The sequence below is a fragment of the Trichoderma camerunense genome, assembly GCF_050948025.1.
Source record: "Trichoderma camerunense strain CBS 138272 chromosome Unknown V8C40scaffold_3, whole genome shotgun sequence".
Taxonomy (NCBI): Eukaryota; Fungi; Ascomycota; class Sordariomycetes; order Hypocreales; family Hypocreaceae; genus Trichoderma; species Trichoderma camerunense.
The window spans coordinates 242728-259619 of NW_028145367.1; the positions used below are offsets into that span (position 1 = coordinate 242728).

At 50.8% G+C, this 16892-nt stretch overlaps 8 protein-coding genes across 8 annotated transcripts; 3 read left to right on the top strand and 5 right to left on the bottom strand.

The window, feature by feature from the left end:
* Positions 1-21: 21 nt before the first annotated feature.
* V8C40DRAFT_234776 (alpha-soluble NSF attachment protein SEC17) lies at positions 22-1979 on the bottom strand. Its single transcript, XM_083213705.1, has 4 exons — positions 1743-1979; positions 1543-1666; positions 870-1428; positions 22-781 (listed from the first exon to the last, which is right to left on the bottom strand). Exons 1-4 carry the CDS (start codon positions 1902-1904, stop codon positions 331-333), a joined length of 1296 nt encoding a protein of 431 aa, XP_083076723.1. The 5' UTR covers positions 1905-1979; the 3' UTR covers positions 22-330.
* A 201-nt stretch (positions 1980-2180) lies between these two features.
* On the top strand, positions 2181-2999 carry V8C40DRAFT_234777 (uncharacterized protein). The gene has a single exon (XM_083213706.1). The coding sequence runs from the start codon at positions 2191-2193 to the stop codon at positions 2875-2877; it is 687 nt and encodes a 228-aa protein (XP_083076724.1). The 5' UTR covers positions 2181-2190; the 3' UTR covers positions 2878-2999.
* V8C40DRAFT_234778 (type 1 protein phosphatase-activating protein YPI1) lies at positions 2862-4082 on the bottom strand. Its single transcript, XM_083213707.1, has 2 exons — positions 3628-4082; positions 2862-3476 (listed from the first exon to the last, which is right to left on the bottom strand). The coding sequence occupies exons 1-2, from the start codon at positions 3824-3826 to the stop codon at positions 3196-3198; spliced, it is 480 nt and encodes a 159-aa protein (XP_083076725.1). The 5' UTR covers positions 3827-4082; the 3' UTR covers positions 2862-3195.
* Positions 4083-4240: 158 nt separating this feature from the next.
* Positions 4241-6760, bottom strand: V8C40DRAFT_234780 (uncharacterized protein). The gene is made up of 2 exons (XM_083213708.1): positions 6146-6760; positions 4241-6088 (listed from the first exon to the last, which is right to left on the bottom strand). The coding sequence occupies exons 1-2, from the start codon at positions 6654-6656 to the stop codon at positions 4437-4439; spliced, it is 2163 nt and encodes a 720-aa protein (XP_083076726.1). The 5' UTR covers positions 6657-6760; the 3' UTR covers positions 4241-4436.
* Positions 6761-6855: 95 nt separating this feature from the next.
* On the top strand, positions 6856-8000 carry V8C40DRAFT_234784 (mitochondrial 54S ribosomal protein mL61). The gene is made up of 3 exons (XM_083213709.1): positions 6856-7026; positions 7154-7260; positions 7320-8000. The coding sequence occupies exons 1-3, from the start codon at positions 6988-6990 to the stop codon at positions 7804-7806; spliced, it is 633 nt and encodes a 210-aa protein (XP_083076727.1). The 5' UTR covers positions 6856-6987; the 3' UTR covers positions 7807-8000.
* V8C40DRAFT_234787 (HECT-type E3 ubiquitin-protein ligase) lies at positions 7827-12412 on the bottom strand. The gene is made up of 2 exons (XM_083213710.1): positions 9079-12412; positions 7827-9023 (listed from the first exon to the last, which is right to left on the bottom strand). The coding sequence occupies exons 1-2, from the start codon at positions 11789-11791 to the stop codon at positions 8104-8106; spliced, it is 3633 nt and encodes a 1210-aa protein (XP_083076728.1). The 5' UTR covers positions 11792-12412; the 3' UTR covers positions 7827-8103.
* Positions 12413-12675: 263 nt separating this feature from the next.
* V8C40DRAFT_234789 (dihydrolipoyllysine-residue acetyltransferase) lies at positions 12676-14798 on the bottom strand. The gene is made up of 3 exons (XM_083213711.1): positions 14776-14798; positions 14037-14715; positions 12676-13968 (listed from the first exon to the last, which is right to left on the bottom strand). Exons 2-3 carry the CDS (start codon positions 14352-14354, stop codon positions 12910-12912), a joined length of 1377 nt encoding a protein of 458 aa, XP_083076729.1. The 5' UTR covers positions 14355-14715; positions 14776-14798; the 3' UTR covers positions 12676-12909.
* Positions 14799-15928: 1130 nt separating this feature from the next.
* On the top strand, positions 15929-16836 carry V8C40DRAFT_234795 (uncharacterized protein). Its single transcript, XM_083213712.1, has 3 exons — positions 15929-16434; positions 16559-16677; positions 16732-16836. Exon 1 carries the CDS (start codon positions 15953-15955, stop codon positions 16379-16381), a length of 429 nt encoding a protein of 142 aa, XP_083076730.1. The 5' UTR covers positions 15929-15952; the 3' UTR covers positions 16382-16434; positions 16559-16677; positions 16732-16836.
* Positions 16837-16892: the final 56 nt, after the last annotated feature.

Consider the following 16892-nt stretch of genomic DNA (forward strand, 5'->3'; position numbering starts at 1 on the left):
CCACGATGATGCGTTACAGCATGTATATTAATTTAGCCATTATGAATCAGACACGAATATACGATATGATATGTACGCCGCATTGGCATGCGACTCAAACGAAGTCCGTTTTCATTTCGAAGCTTAACTGAGAAAATAGTAATAATCAATAACTTGGGCATATGCAATGCTCCATTTGCACAATAACAGACAAACCCGCAACGACGTTTCCATTCCGATGAACCAGACAGTGCCCGAGAAAAATAACAACCCCCTGTGCATCCCGGTTCTCACTTTGTAGCGTACCACCTTCTTTGCGTTTGCATTTGTTCTATCATTCATTTCATTTCTCTACGCAAACTCAAACTCTTCAACAATCGAGTTTTTGGCATCCTCCAAAACCATCCTCCCCCACTCATCCAGCGACTGATCCTTCGTCACAAGCGCATCAAAACCATTCGGGTCCTTGTTAATGATGGCTTGAAGAAGGTTGAACAGCAGGTCGTACCTATTCTGGTACATAGTGTCCATTCGTCGATACATCTCGAAGTCTTGGGGAATGCCGACGTCCTTGTCGTCGCCCTGGGCTAGACGGCAGACGCACACCTTGAAGTAATAAGTGGGGAGGCCAAATCTGTTCTTTGTTGGGTCACCTTGCATGAACCTGATGATGGTTTGGTAGGCTTCGATGGCTTCCTGGTAATAGTTGTACTTGGCATTGCCCTTTTCGGTGGGATGGGGGAGGAGAGTGGCGAGGAAGGCGCCGAGATCAGCATACTTGGCTAGTAGAGTGTTGGCATTGCTAAAAGTCATACGTATTAGCTATCAATCAACAATGGAGGCTTGGCTCAATGGCTTGGCTCAATGCTCGAGCGAGGGGGGAAACGTACATTGGCGCGTCCAAGCGTAGAAAGTTAGCAGCTTCTTTGTATGCGACGCGCGCTTCCTGCATGGCTGGCAGAATTTGACTCTCTAGCCACTTCAAATGCGCCTGCTCCTCGTCACTAAACGCTGTCTTTGACTGCAGCCACTGCAGCTCGTCGGCCTCCTGGGGAGTCGGCTGTAATTCCGCCGCCAGAGTATCCATGCGTTTCTTGTCCTCGGGGCTCATCTTCTTCGAATTCAATAGATCCTGCCTCGCCTGCACAAACGGGCCCGCAATGTCCTTCTCAGTTATCTGACCAATTGCATCGTACATTCTCGACAATCTTCTCAATTTACTTGAACTGGTGGACGACTCGGTCAATGTAATGGCCTTTTTTCGGCAGTTTATCGCCTTCGCCTTCGCCTCGGCCTTTTCGTTGTCGTTGAGCGGCTTGACCTCCTCCATGAGGGCTCTCCGATAAGCATCGGAGGCATGGACGTAGTTGTCGGGGGCCTCGAAACCGTCACTGAGATGATTTGCTTGTATGTCGGCTGCTTTTATATATGTGGCGGCCGCATCGAGAACTATTGAAAAGTCAACCACAACGATACGCCAGACAGCAGCTGTGAAGTCCCCGTATGCTTTCATTGGGGGAGCTCTCAGCAGAGCGGAGGAACAAAAGGACGGAGAAGACGTACAGTGACCATTTATCTCGTATGCCTGGGCCGCATTCCTGTAGCATTCGGCAGCTTGCTCATATTTCTCTTCCGAGCCGCCAAAGAAACTCCATCCGCTCTTGCCCTTAGCCACGAGCTTCTCGGCCTACCGTCTCAATCTGTTAGCTAGGCGCGCGTCCTCATTTCTTCAGCTTCAACCAAGCGACAAACGAGATGCGAACCTGTTGGATGAGAGCCTCGGGATTATTCATGATGCCGGCAATCCTCGATTTGAACGGTATCAAATGGCAGAGCGGTGTGTTTATGACAAGTGCGTCATACAAAGTCTCCCGAATAGATGGAAAGTAATAAATGTCAGGCCGGACATGGGGTTGAGGCGACATGGTCTCTGGCTGTTTCGGAGTTAGAGCTATATGTACCCGGTTATCAGCAACTGGTTGAAACTGGCCGTAGAAGAGCCGGAAGTATGTTAAGCGCGACTTTGGCTGGACTATGACGATGTGAGGAAGCTGGCAGTGGGGGGTTGGGGCGCAGCTGACTATCCTCCAAGAGGCTGGAGTTTGGATGGATACTGCCAGATGCGGACTAACCCTGCTCCGCCCGTCTCACTTGTACACAGTTTGAATAACATTCTGTACTCATTTGTGGCAGGAAACAAAAATCAGATCAATGAGTGGACAATATCAGTTACACCAGCTGATATTCTTATTTCGAAGCATCCAAGATATCGTCATTCACTTCTCACAAAAATCTCTATTTTCAATCCAATCGCCACAAATGTCTCTCTGCGCCAGATGCCGTCTATCATGCCTCAGACAAAACCTTCGTCCCAGGCAAACAACAGCCACGGCCTCTCTATCAACCAAGTCCTCACCATCCTCAACAGCTCACGATATCCTCTCCAAGCCAACCTGGTCCGTCAGCTCTCTACTTCCATCTGAATCACACTCCGCACCAGAAGTCATCACTCCATCTCAATTGCACCATCTGCTGCGTCTATCTGCGCTCCCCTTGCCCAAATCCCCAGCCGAAGAGCAGTCCATGATTGCGACGCTCCAGAGCCAGCTACAGTTTGCGCGGGCAGTACAGAGAGTCGACACCAAGGGAGTGGAGCCACTTCGAGCTATTAGGGATGAGACAGAAGCTGCAGTCAAAGAGATGACCATTGGGTTGGAAGACTTAGAGGAGGTGTTGGCAAAAGAGACTCTTGTAGGCCATTATCAAAGACCCAGGAGGGCCAAGGAGCGCATTGAATCTGACGCTGAGAACTGGGATGCACTGGCAACGGCATCAAGAAAAGCTGGAAAATACTTTGTCGTCGAGAGTGGAAAGAAAGCTGAATCTGGGGAACCGTGAATGCCATTTCTGTCTTGTTCGACATAGTCTGCTGTAACCCTATGGTATATGAATCGGTATATGCCCTGTTTTTTTTGTACGATACCCTTGATAACAAGCAATAAAGCCGTATTCCCTCCAAAGAAAGAAAGAAAGAAAAAAAATGTTAAGAAGTCATGCCGTGTTCCTCGTTTCAATGTTAAAATAATGCCGCCGTGTGTTCCTCATTTGCGTGCCAGCATCCAAAAACCAGAACAATAACCTTGAAACCCTTTAAGCAAACCTGAACCATTTGTTTAACTCCAACCATGCGCTATCTTCCTTGAGAGATATATTGTGCTACTTGGGAACTTCTTTACCCGTATCCTTTGGCTTGGGTTTTGGTATCTTTTCGTATGCATTTGGACTTGGTGCCCTCTTCTTGCTGTTCCTTTTGTCCCGTCCGTGGTGATGTCTGTGTCCATGGTCATGAGCGTGACCACAATCGTCTTTGTCGCCGCCAGCCTTCTTTTTGCGTCTAGATTCAGCCTCTGAATCCGAATCCGAATCAGATGAGGAATCGGACGATGACTCGTCGCTGGATTCGTCAACTCCCTTGGGTCGATGGTATATGCAGCACACTATCCACAACTCTTGTCAGCTTCATTTTCCAGCTTCTCTCTTCATTTTCCAGTTTTCCTCTTCGTTCCATCGCGTAGCAGCCACAATAACAAAGGGAAAAAAACAATCTAGTCCTTGGCACTGCTCTGCGAAGATTCCGCATACACATACCTTTTGAGCTTTTGCGACCCAAACCCTCGTTATCAACCACGTCCTCAGCCCACTGCACCGACCTCCCATTCGAAGTATGCCCTCCCCTCAAGCGCAATATCACCCTGGGCGAACTCTCCGCCTCCTCCGGCCGAATAGTATCCGTTGTCGTCTGTGACGCCGGAGGCGCCTGCGCGCTGCGCTCTTGCTGCTGCGACATGGTGGTGGCAATGGGCGCTTTGATCTGCACGGAATCTAGATCGATGGGGAGATTCTCAGGTTCTTGCTTTTGTCTGGATGCTCGGATTCTTGCTTTTGTCTGTGGCGTGCCTGTTGATCGCGCAACGTCAAATGAAAAGAAAGATTTAAAAGCCTCTTCTGTGTCGGTATGCGGAATGAGGCAGGTTTTGTGTGTGGGTTTCAGAGGGGGAGATGGATAAGGAATGATTTGACAGGCGGGATGTTGTTTTTCGTAGATGTCATCGATAGGCAAAAAAACGGCCAGGAACAGGTATTGGCCCCGCGGTTCCCCCCCCAAACGGGCATTTACCAGCCCTGTCAGGTGGCGTCACTCAGTAAACATCACCCGTAGTTTAAGGTTCTAGACTCGATGTCTGCCCATCATTAATAAGACGATACTCGGCAATAGCTTGCTTTGTTTATTTCTTGATTTTCAGTCTTCGGTTAATATGTGCTACCCGAGTGAATTTATCCATCTATCTATACAAAAATCAATGACATTTGGGTGTGGTCATAATATACATTGTATACAGTCGTCATTATAGGTAGTGAGGTGGTATTGTACACGGCATCTGGCATGTGACACCAAATCATGCATCGTGGTGCTCGCCCCTTCGCTGTTTTTCAAGCTTCTTCGCCCCCTTCATGCTTCTTCTTGGGCGGCTTTTCTTGTGTTCCGCCAGCTCGCGTGGCTTGTTGTTCAGCCACCCGTTAATCGGCTTTCTCGAGCCAATAAACTTGCCCTCCGGAGAATAGATATCAACAGCCGGCCAGTCTGACGACTCTTGAGGCTGCAGCTGCACCTTGGGCTCTGTGACTTTGTCGTAGGCGGCTGTATCCCTCCTCATGCTGTACATGTCCGAAAATGGGTCGCTGGTATTGCGCGGCGTCTCTTTTGGTCTTGTCTCCTGCTCAATTTCTCTGGGTGCGTTTTGAGACGCAAGTATGCGCTCCAAAGCCCGTCTGCGAACTTGAGCGACGATCTCAACGTACCCAACGCCTTCGATGAGGATATCCACAGACAGTACACGGAATGGTAGCTGCTCAACGCTCAACCCAATAGCGCTCTTCCTGGTTAACGGACCAGCTCTCTTTTTGGTCACATCGTGTTCAAGTTTGAATGTGCCTGCGTGTTTCATCTTATCTCCAGCCCCTGGCAAAGTGATATTCTCAAGGCCAATGGATTGATGACTTTGGTTTTGGAATGTGATGGCCTTTTCCGTTGAGGTCAGATGCTCGTGAAGTGGCGTAAAATTGTACATGAGAAAGATCATATCTGGCGTTCGAGGAGTGATACGAATCAGTCCCCCACCCAGAATAAGCGAAGACCCAGGCTTGACAGTAATCTGCTCGGGAATGATGCGCTTTTTCATAATGAGCGACTGCCTATGCTCTTCCTTTACGTACAGCTCAAGATCACTGCGAGCCAACCCCGGCAGATCGATGAGCTCTCCTTTGCCATTGCCAAAAGGGATGCGGATGGGAGACGCAGTTGTTCCTGGAAGTGACGAAACAATGGGCATGTCCGGATAATTCTGGGCCGGCTGAGGAGGAGGAAGGAGAGATCCAAAATTGACAGTCGCTAAAGTCTCGTCGTCCTCATTCGACGTTGGTTTACCGGCAGATACGCCTCTTGAATGCGTCGAACTGCTGGCTCGCTCAGGCTTTTCGATCATTCTGCCCTTTGGGTATATGGCTTCAAAAAGCTGACTCTTCCCCACGTTGACTTTGCCAACCATCCATCCAGCGCCGCCACGATTCCAGACGTCCTCCTTGACTGTCTTGGTCCACCATCCTCGTCTCGCGCTGACACACCTGACATTGCCCAGGCGAATTCGCTGGCCAAGTCTCCCCAATGCGTCGCGCAATACGTCTTTCAAATAGGGCATCATGGCATCCACCATCTCTTTGGTCGGACCCAAGAGATCGCCCCTTGTAATAATGAAGCTCATCTCGGTCTTGCGATCGTTCTGGTACTTGTCCGCTCGGGAGCGTCGATTGCGCGTGCGCAGTGGAACGTCGCCCAGCAGCACATTGAGTCGCGGAATGAGAGACATGGGAAAGTCGGCGGCATCGATGACGTGGTAGATGTGGTTATACTTGTGAGGCGACTCCTCAATTGTCTCTCGCAGAGACTCGACGCTTGGATGGTACATGGTGACCTTGGCAGTGTCGCCTTTTGTGCTATGGTGTAGCAAGTCATGACAACGATCGCAAACAGGGGCCTTCTGGTGCGATGTCACTGTGCGCAAGTTAGCATGAGGCTATATTCAAGTTTGAGTATCAAGATGTCTCCTACGGCTCATGGTCTCGTTTTCTGTCCCATCGCCTTCGACAAGCGTCGCGGGATCCAAACCAAGCTCTTTCAATCTGCCCTGGTCCAAAGATTCTAGCGCAGCATTGACAATCTTATCTTCGTCGCCTTCCAGAGGACTCGAACGCCGCGCAATGGGGTGTAGCCATTCTCTCACCCTCCTCTTGCTCACATCATAGTATCCAAGCTGCTCAGGGTCCTCAGTCTGCGTGAATGCGCCACACCCAGAACACGTCAATGGCAATCTTCGAACAGGTTTCTCTAATGGCTCAGAAAGTGGTGATGCCGTAGCAGATTCGGTATTGCTGGATAGAGCCTCGGTGTGGTTTGCTCGTCGTTGGGAAATGCTTGTTGAAGCTCTTAGACTTATACTCGAAAGCTTGCTTGAGAGTCCAACAACTGCAGGACACAGATATAGAGGCACTCCCGTTGAAGGCGCAGCTTCGCCTACCCTCAGAGCCTGCCTAAGCAGCCGTGCCGTCAGCGCCCTATGCATCCTCGCTGAAAGAATTGCGTTGGATCACAATTCATAGAACATGATAAAAGGCAAAAAAAAGTTGTCTTATAAAAAAAATAGATCGACCCTTCTGAGAAAATCGGCGACAGTTGACATCCCCCACTGTCGCGTGGTTCACCCCACCACTAAGAAAAAAAAGTCCCGGATGATTAGCCGGCCCGCCAAACTCGCAGCGGTTTGCAGTGCGATTTTCTGAATTGGACCAACTTTGGATGTGAGATTGAACAGCTCGTTGCGATAATTGCTGCCCGTCAAACCCTTTTAGCAATTGGACCCTCGCTATAGCCGAGGCGCAAAGACACAAGCCAAGATGAGGTCATTAGGAGAGCGGTTAAACCTGCTTCGAAAGGTAACATCTTGAATCTCCCCAATGGTGTGACAATCGCTAACCAACTACTACTATAGAAAGTAAGAAGATCCAATTCCAATGCACTCTCGTTACGAACCGAACTCGAACTTACGCAGCCCTCACACAGCTCATTAACATCAGATGCGGCCCCGGCGCAGCGATCCTCCCCGCGGAGGTCACCCGGATACACATGGACTTTGCCCTCCGTCTAAAAGGCGGCCACATGGGAGCTAGGTTCGTTTCTCACGATACCTTCAAGACCGCACATCTCTAACGGGCAAACAACCAAACAGGAAATTCTGGAGAGAATACCTCCCCCGCCTGAAATACCACAACCCCTCCATCCCCATGATCGTCAACCGCCACGACCAGAACCAGCTCCCCCCAACCATGACAATCTACCTCCGCAAGGCCGGCTCCTCAGCAGACCCAGCGTCTTCTTCTTCTTCTTCTTCCGAACCCATCGCCCAGCCCTCATCCTCCCGAACGAACCTCTCCAAGGCGCAGCCCCCCACCGCGGACGAGCGCGTCGTCCACATCGACATGGCCAACAAGCACTCATCACATATCCTCGAGTTCTTCATGGCCGAGACCCGCGCCGTTCCGCTGCAGCCTACAAACGAGGAGATTGCCGAGATGCAGGCCCTCGAAACGCTACGCAAGAACGCAGAGGTCGACCGCGAGCGGGTGCGACTGCTGAGACTAGAAAAGAAGAAGGAAGAGGATATGCTGAAGCGAGCTAGAGCCGCGGGTGGTATGGCAGAGCAAGAGGAGGCTTGAAAAAAAGAAGATAGATATTTGTACGATAAGCGGTTATTGTTTGAGTATATGGCAATGTATCGTCCAAAAAAAGAAAAAAGACTATGGGCTGAATGATAAATATGACACATGTTAAATTCCCCCAAGTATTGCAGACGCTCAACAGCGGCTGGCTCACATATAAACTAATCTAGGGGTATTGTGTAATGCTCGACCGCTCTAATCCATGATAAATATGTCCAAATATGCCGAAAAGCCAAGTGGTCGAATGACAACTGTGATATGAATGATACTGAGCTCACAACGGTTGCCGACTATTTACTTGAGACCGAATCCTTCACTCTCATGAACTGCTCTCCACAACATTGATTCTAGCCTTTCCTTTGAAGCATAACGCCAAAGAGATAACATATTGAAGCATGTTCTGGCAATAGGATACCTCCCACAGTCATCACCAAGACAAGACAATTTGATCGTCAACGATGCGGCCCCCATCGCCGGTATGCGGTCACTTCCAGTGACAAATGTAAGTAGCTTGCGTTGGTCACCGGGACTAGCCTGTTGAAACGTCTCCCAGAACCAACCAATGACCGGCTCGGTTTCTTCAGGTTGTTTACTCTCCCAGTTATCATACTCCGCCACGGCTCTCAGCGACGCAATATCCAACGGCTCATCAGACCCCCTGATAAGGAGTTCAATCTCCTCTGGCCGGAAAAGGGAAAAGGCATTGCCGCCGCAGACCGTGTAAAAGCCCCTCTTGAAGGGCTCAAACTGTCTCTTTACCGCAATGTCGAGAACATGCCGTACGTAAAGCTCGACGTATTCTCGTCGATTCTCGTTTGTTACGGGCTTGTGTTCGCCACCGGGGCAGAGAGGCACTTGTACCTTGGAGCCGTATCTATCCGTTTCAATGACAAAGTCCAAGCAAAATGTTTCTTCGACGTCTCCATCAAAAGCCAGAAGTTGTCTTAATCCGTTTGCAAGTCGTGGTCGGTATTCAGCCAAATCATCTAGCGTATATCTCATTGGTGGTCGATGCTGTATAATCGATCCAGGGGGAGAAGGAGCCGAAGCAATGAGTTTTCGGAAAGCAAAAGGAGGCAGGGCAACATCCAAAATGGTAGAATTGTAGATAGCCAAGCCCATGACAACGCCAACCAAAAAGAACTGATCAGCAGGCTCAAACGAGTTTGAGTTGAAGTAGCAATACTGCGAGTCGTCGTCATAGATAAACATGCCTACTCTTGTTAGATTGACGAGCTTAGCAATTTATATGCATGAGAATCAACGTACCATAGTCGGGATTGAAAACCTCCCGGATGAGGAGCAAGAACCATTCTTTACGGAGACCACCCGCATCTATTCCCTCCTCCCCCTGGAACGAAATGCGGAGGCCTTTCTTCAAATCTTCACCACCACTGCCAATGACGCTACTCACAGCTGTCAAACTGTCGTCGACAAGGCAGTCTCGACGTACATCAAGGACCATATATTGGTTGACGTTCCTTCGAGTCATGATGCTATCGAAAAAGGCGTCTCGAGCTTTGCTCTGCATCTGCCGACGGGCATCGTGCTCTAGGATGTGCGTTTTTGCCCATACACTCAAGAGAAACGGGTATTGGCAGAAGGAGAATTTACTCCTCTTAGATTCCCAAGACTCAAAATCGTCAATGAGATCGGCGTAGTCTATCATGGAATTGTAGAAATCAGTGGGTGGAAGAAAGTACCCGCCAACACGAGGTGCTCCGTTCCAGTTAACTTGACTGTTTTGATGAGCATCCTCGCCGCGACGATTCGGCGACATGTTGTTTGCGGAAAACAAGAGGGACAGCACACGGGAAGCAGCTTTGATCTGCCAGTCATCTGAGTAGGAAATCACCTTGGGTGGCTCCTTGGACTTCTTCGTAGGTCTAGGCCCGCCTATCGCATCATGAAGAGACGCACCGCCGTTTCGACCAGCCCGCATCTGTGGTATCAACCCAGCTGTCGGATCTACTGTGTGCTCAGTCTGCTTCTTTTCGCTTTGTCGAATCATCCGGTATGTCAAAAACCCCGATGCCAGCTCCTTTACTTTGATGAAGCGTGCGGCATGGTATCTAGCCAGCCATGTTATCATTTGGTTTTGGCACTCTGACGATGCATTCGAGATTAATCCCAGTATTCGTTTAACGATTCCAGAGTGCTGCCCTGACAGGAGACCTGTATTTCCAGCAGGGCGATTCACATCCGTTGGCCTTGAACGTATAGACTGGTTCATCTCGGGCTGAAGTAGCCCTTTGAAGCTTTCATTATCCGAGTGAAGAGACGGATTCTCCATAATTATCAAAAGGAATCGAAGATCCATCGGGTCTTTAATTGGGCGGCCGGGTCTTTTCAGCAAGTTTTCTGTGACTTTCAACAGCAACCGCTGAGTGTGATCCTGTCCCTTGAGCACATCCTGCTCGATGGCACGAAGTTCTTGCTCAGCAAGATGGCCCAGAGAAAGATCCGCCGAGACCTCTTCGTAGATTTGAAACCAGCCTTCCGCTGCATTGTTCACGACTGAGTACCATTCATCAATATCGGCCCAATTCAACTGCGGTGACCTTGTTTGTGGAGATGGCCGGTGAACATGGACAGGCTCCTCCTTGTTGGGAGTCTTCTTCGGCGCCGTTGTGTCCTGGCCGGTCCACCACAGCCCATTTTCCGCAACATCGCCTAGCAGTAGCAACTTCGGGTCCAAATCCACTATGGGAGAGTCAACCTCCAACTGAGATGGCCTACGAGGCGCACTTTTTATCTGTGCGGGCTGCCGCACGTCCCTTGAAGGGACTGAGGGACGTCGAGGGGTATCACTTGCGGATCTCGAGGCATATCGGGGATGCTGCGTGGAAAAGGACGAGTTGATACATTCAAAATTATTGAAACAATTTGTAATGTAGTCTTCTAATTGCTTGAATATCTTTCTAGGGTCATCAGGCGGGCCAGCAGATCGATCTCGTGGGCGCGGGCTGACATGGTTATTGTTGCTGTTGGGTGGCGGGCCTCTTAACCCGGGTTGCTCATTGGAAGATGAAGGATACGACCTGGACATGGCGATCGGAGGATTGGCGCTTGCGGTATTGAGATGCAGCGTTGGCTCCTCGTCAAAGGTATACTTGGTGACGGAACCTTTTCTTCTTGGAGTGATATCCAGTGGCCCATGAGTCCGTATGGCAAGATCTGGATGTAGTCGATCTTGCCGCAGCGGCCAATCGTCGCCAGTCTGCTCAACCTGAGCCTCAGCTGATAAGTCGCGAAGCCTCCTGAGAACATATGATCGCAGATTTTGCCGGATCAGATGTTTTGTTTGATCGAGAGAGATGGGCATATTGAGTTGGCCAAAGGGACTCGTCCTGGGACCTTGTCCCGGCGCCATACCAGGAGAATGCGGCGGTTGCTTTGATGACGATGGCCCTGGGCTTGTGTCATGGCGCTGTTGCTTGGAGCCTTGATTATCAACACTAATTGGAACCAAGTCATTGATGGTCATGCAAATGGTACACTTGAAGACCTTTAACTCCTTGGGCCACTTTACGAGCGAGGCACATGTCATACAATTGCCGGTAGCAAAGTCTTTGCTCATGGAGGGGTTCCCTCGTTTGTGCGTCTGTACCGGCCTGTTGCTTGGAGCAGGGCCACCGATTGCTCTATCCACGTCGACGGAGGGCTTTGAAGCCGAGCCCTGCCTCCTACGGCCGTTGAAGAGCGACGGAAACGGATTGCTCATGGAGCGGGAGTGGTTCGGCTGGCGGCCGCGATTCTGCTGGGAAGACGATTCGGCGTTGGCGTCGCCCTCGGAGTCGGAAGAGCTGAGGTTCGGATTCACTCGCGCGTGGGTCGTCCTGGATTTAGCAAGTCGTCGTGTGAGGGAAACGGGCGTATCAAGAGCGTCTGAATGCAGTCGGCTGATGAGGTCGGTCTCGTCTCGCGGCGTAAACTCAGATCCGCGTCGGGCAGTGGGAGGAGTGGGATATGGAGGGGCCATCTCTGCGGTTGCCGAGGCGGCTATGATACGATGCTCCTACTTGTGGCGGTTGCGAGCGAAGATGGCAGCAGCATCTGTGTCTGGAGAAGGCAGAAGGCGTCGACGGCTGAAAGAACGGACATATGATCTACTACCAGTGACAGCCAGGTATGTACAAGTAGCGCTCCAGGCATACGAGCACAAAGCATACGAGGCACAGCACAAAGGCGCAGGCACTGGCAGGCCGCCGGCGCACAGGGATGGCCGATGAAGAGGACCAGGGGCCCCAGGGAGAGGCTCTGCCCCCCTTTGGTTTGATGAAGCGAGGTATGGAGACGTCACTGGCTGTAATAGATGTTGGATAATTGGTGGGCTCTGTCGAGAGGGAATCGCGAGAACGAGCAATCGTACGGGTTGGTGGAAGTGGGCAGTTGGTCGATCGGCAGGGGCTTGAAAGTCTATATTTTTCAGTTGGACGAGGTTGTATCGAATCGCTGGGCTTGGATGGCCTTCAGCGCATGTGCAGGGGAGAATCGGTAATTGGCAATGCACTCAATATTGTGTTCGTCACCGGTGGGAATCCCAGTCGCAGATACAGGGAAATTGGACAAGGAAAGGAAAAAGACAAGACAACGACAAAGGCCGGCGGAGGAATTGCTTTGCATCATGGGGCTGCGCCCACGAGTTTGTTCCCCTCCAGCGTGCATCAAATGCCGGTCGTACCCCTGACGCCACAGCCCGGACGCTTGGGAGGCGTTGGCTCTAGCGTCTGCAGTCTTACCTAAATCATTATGCACACTCATCCATGGATATCCATTTATAGAAGAATATTCTTTGGGAATCATTCAATGACAATACAATACAATACAATACAATCATCGTGATACAAGATCAAGCTGTGCGTATTTTTTGTTAAGTTTAATATTTTTAATTTTCTATATAAGACTAGCAAGCACCATTAATTATTCTTTTCTAGCTATAAACTGCGCAACCACAATAGCCAGGCCTTTTTTTTGGTTTCGTTAGATGCAAATTACTCTACAAGGGACACTTGCTCAGCCATCCCTAATTGTAACCCATCCCAGACGCCATCTTTCGCTCATACATGTAGAAAGTTCCCTTGTCCGGATCTCTTCCGTTTACAGAAGGAGTTCCAGGGGGTTCTCGAGAACCTTCTTGAGCTCACGCATCCAATCGGCACCAGTGGCACCGTCAACGACCTTGTGGTCGAAGCTGCCAGTAACGGTAATCTGGTCATCCCACTCAACAACGGTCTCACCATCCTCATCCTTGGCGGGCACGGCGACCTTTCGGGTGGTGCCAACAGCCAGGATAGCGGCCTGGGGAGGGTTGATGACGGCAGTGAAGTGCTCGACAGCATCGTTCATGCCCATGTTGGAGATGGAGATGGTGCCGCCCTGGTACTCCTCGGGCTTGAGCTTGCCATCGCGCGCCTTCTTGGCGAGCTCCTTGACCTTGGAGGAGATGGACTCCAGGCCACGGGCCTCGACACCGGTAACAATGGGGGTGATGAGGCCAGTGGGGGTGGAGACGGCGACAGAGACGTCGACAGTGGAGAATTGACGGATAACATCACCGCGCCAGCTGGCATTGGCGGCGGGGACCTTCTTGGAAGCGATACCAATGGCCTTGATGAGGAAGTCGTTGACGGACAGCTTGTACTTGCCCTCGCCGGAGGCGTTCAGGGCCTGTCTCAGCTTCAGCAGTTTGGACACGGAGATGGAGCTGCTGACGTAGAAGTGAGGGTTGGTCTGGGTGGACTCCAGCAGTCGGTTGGCGATGGTCTTTCGCATTCCGCTGATGGGAGTGTCCTCAAAGGTGGCGCCGGGAGCGGCAACGGCGGGGCTGGCGACCAGCTTCTTGACGTCCTCCTCGGTGATCTTGCCTCCCTTGCCAGAGCCCTTGACGCCCTCCAGGCTGATGCCCGAAGTACGGGCAAGTCGGACGGCAGCGGGGACAGCATTGGGTTCACGGTCGAGAGCGGTCTGGAGTCTGCCCTCGGAAGCGTACTGCTCAGGAGCAGAGGTGGACTGAGGGGTAGAGGCGGGGGTTGATTCAGGAGCAGGCTCAGAGTCCTTCTTGGCCTCGGGGGCCGGGGCGCTGCCGCCGGCATCTTCCAGAGAGAACTTTTCGAAAGCGGCGATGTCGGTGCCCTCCTCGACCAGGACAGCGATAGGCTATGGAGCGAATATGCTTAGCATCGGAAAGAGACGGAACGAAACAAAACAGGCAGAAAACGACTTACGGTGCCGACAGCGACGTCCTTCTCGCCAGCCTCCTTGAGGATCTTGGCAATGACACCCTCCTCCTGGAATTCAAAGTCCATCTGGGCCTTGTCCGTCTCAAGCTCAACCAAAACCTCACCGGGGGCGATGGCATCGCCGGGCTTCTTCTGCCAGGCACCAATGTTGCCAGCCTGCATTGTGGGCGACAATGCGGGCATCTTGATCACCTGGTGGCTGGGGAAGGACGCATAGTAGCGGACTACGTGCGCAGTGAAGCCAGTTCGCAGGGCCTGGTGAGTAGGCGCGAGGATACGCCTCCGAAGAGCGGCGCTGAGCATCTTGGAAAAATGTCTCTCACCTGTGAGAGAGATGCCGGGGCAAGCGGGCAAGTAGGCGGGCGGCGGGAAAAGGGCGGGCGACGTGAGGCACGAGGAGATGCTCACGGGATGATCGCAATTGACGCTGTATCCAAGGGTGAAGGAGGGACAAGCGAGGGCCCGAGGGTTGTTGATAACACAATGGTCGAGGTGACGGACAAGTCGTTCAAAATCCCTTGGGGCTAGATTTTTGCGTTGAGCTCTTGCGCCTGGAAGCTTTGGGACCTAGCCCTCATTGGGGCTAGCGCCATTGGCCATTTCAACGCTTCTGCGCCATAAAAAAGGCCCTGTTTTGCGTCCATATCAGATAATGGATCAACTCTGCTGTGGTATTTATTAGTGCTCCATACTAACGGTAATAAAGAGTAAGTGGGAGGATTCCATTCCCATGCATGTTCCACCAAGGGCGCCATTTTCTAGGCTCGGCGAGATGAGTTTGCGGATAGTGTCCAACGGGTGAAGAGGTGAGACTGGTGAAGAGGCGATTGTTTTTTCTCTCTGTTTCAATTGTATCAATTGGGCCCCACGAATGAGTGAATTGTCATTGATACCTTTTCAGCCAGTTGGGGTTTTGGGCGCAACACACATGTACTCTTTACTCAATAACGAAGCACGTAAAAATTCGCCGGGACTTAATCACCGATCATACTTTACCTAGAAGGTCCAGTGATAGGAGAAGCGTGGCCTTTGGCACCAACAAAACCATCATTATCCATCACCATCACTCAAGCTCGAGGTTATCTTGCCAATATCATCTCTCCTGCGCTTCCAACAGATCCTTCCGCAACAAGAGACCGAAATTTCGCCAGGCCGTTGATATATATGATCGCCGCTGCCGTAGCTATGACTCCTAAACAGGAGGAAATGTCGTATTCAACGTACTCACATGTATCAGCAGATATCTGCCAATCAGCCATCTGCAGGAGGGACTCAGCAGTCTTTTTGATACTCTGTGCTGAGCTTTGGACGGCTCTTGAATCAGAATGACTAAGAATGGCATCCTAGACAAAATCGTAAAGCACGACGGTGACATCCACCCAGAGAAGGACCAAAGAAGGAAACATATCACAACAGAAGATCAAAAGAGGGCAGATTCGGATCAGAGGTTAAAGTTTGATGTTCTGGTGCCTACGCACCTACCTCTTGATAGTGTTGATGCCATCTGCCTCTCAACTTCAAACTCTTCCTTCTCTATCTTCGCTTTTGTTTTCCTCCCCTTTTCTTTCTTTTCTATATACACATTTTCCAAACCGTTCACGTCATCGTCTTCCTTCTGAACTACTTCCGGTTATCTGTCTTGCTCTCCAGCTGCCGAGTTTCGCCCATTCTCTCCTCTCGTTGTAAAAATGGGGGGAACAGTCAAACATGGGAAGCAGGGGAAAGAGGGGATAGACAAACAAGAGAGGGAGAAGGGAGGGAGAAGCAATCGATCCTGGGCGAAGCAACGCCGGGGGAAGCAAGAGAAAAAGAGGCAGGAAAAAGAGAAGCAAGAGAAAGAGAAGCAAGAGAAAGAGAAGCAAGAGAAAGAGGAGCAAGAGAAAGAGGAGCAAGAGAAAGACATGCAAGAGAAAGAGGAGCAGGAAAAGGAGAAGCAGGAAAAGGAGCAGCACGAGAAAGACACGCACGAGAAGCACGAGAATGAGGAGCAAGAGAAGCACGAGAAGCAAAATGAGACTGCCCTTGATTGGCTCCAGCGAGAGCTTCAGGCCCTCAAACAAAAGTACAAAGCATTGGAACAAGGCATCCAAATGGCCAAGGGAAATAATCAGAAATTCGGTGAAGAGATCGACGAACTACGAGAGGAGGCGCGGAAAGCCTTTGAAGAGCTTCAGATAATTTACGCAGAGAGAGTAACTGGAGAGGCGCATGAGATGACGCAGGAAACGCGCGATCAGATGCGCGATCAGACGCGAGAAGAAGAGAAGCTCTTTGAGGAGCTCATTCAAGAGGAGATGCAAAGGTTGCGCGATCAAGTGCGAGAATATTAGATGCTCCCCGAGGAGCAGACGCAGGCAGCCAGTGAGGGAATACAGCGAAGCAAGTAAGAAAAGTCGATGCAGTTTTTATTGATATGGGGAGACCGTCTCACACGACAAATACTTCATTGTCGTGCGTCCCTCTAGTCATTTCGCGGGTTTCATATTGGAGAAGCTGACAAGATATAGGATGGAATATCTTCGCCGAGGAGTTTTCCTCGCCGCTGTGTTCCATCTTAACCCAACGGCCCACAGCATCCATATTCCAAGATTTCTCACGTCCATGTCGTTTGTGCAGACCATGAACGGTAAGCGCAATATCTCCTTCATCTGACATTGAAGTTACTAACCATCAATACCAGTCTTGAAGCTGTGCGAAGTCTTGTGCATTCTTTTCCATTCTGTTACATTCTACTTAGTGAGGCCTGGATCGATATACAATACTGATAATGGCCCTTTAACAGCTCTCCTTTGTGAAATTTGGATCCCTCGTGTACTTGATGTCTCTCAGCACCTTAGGCTC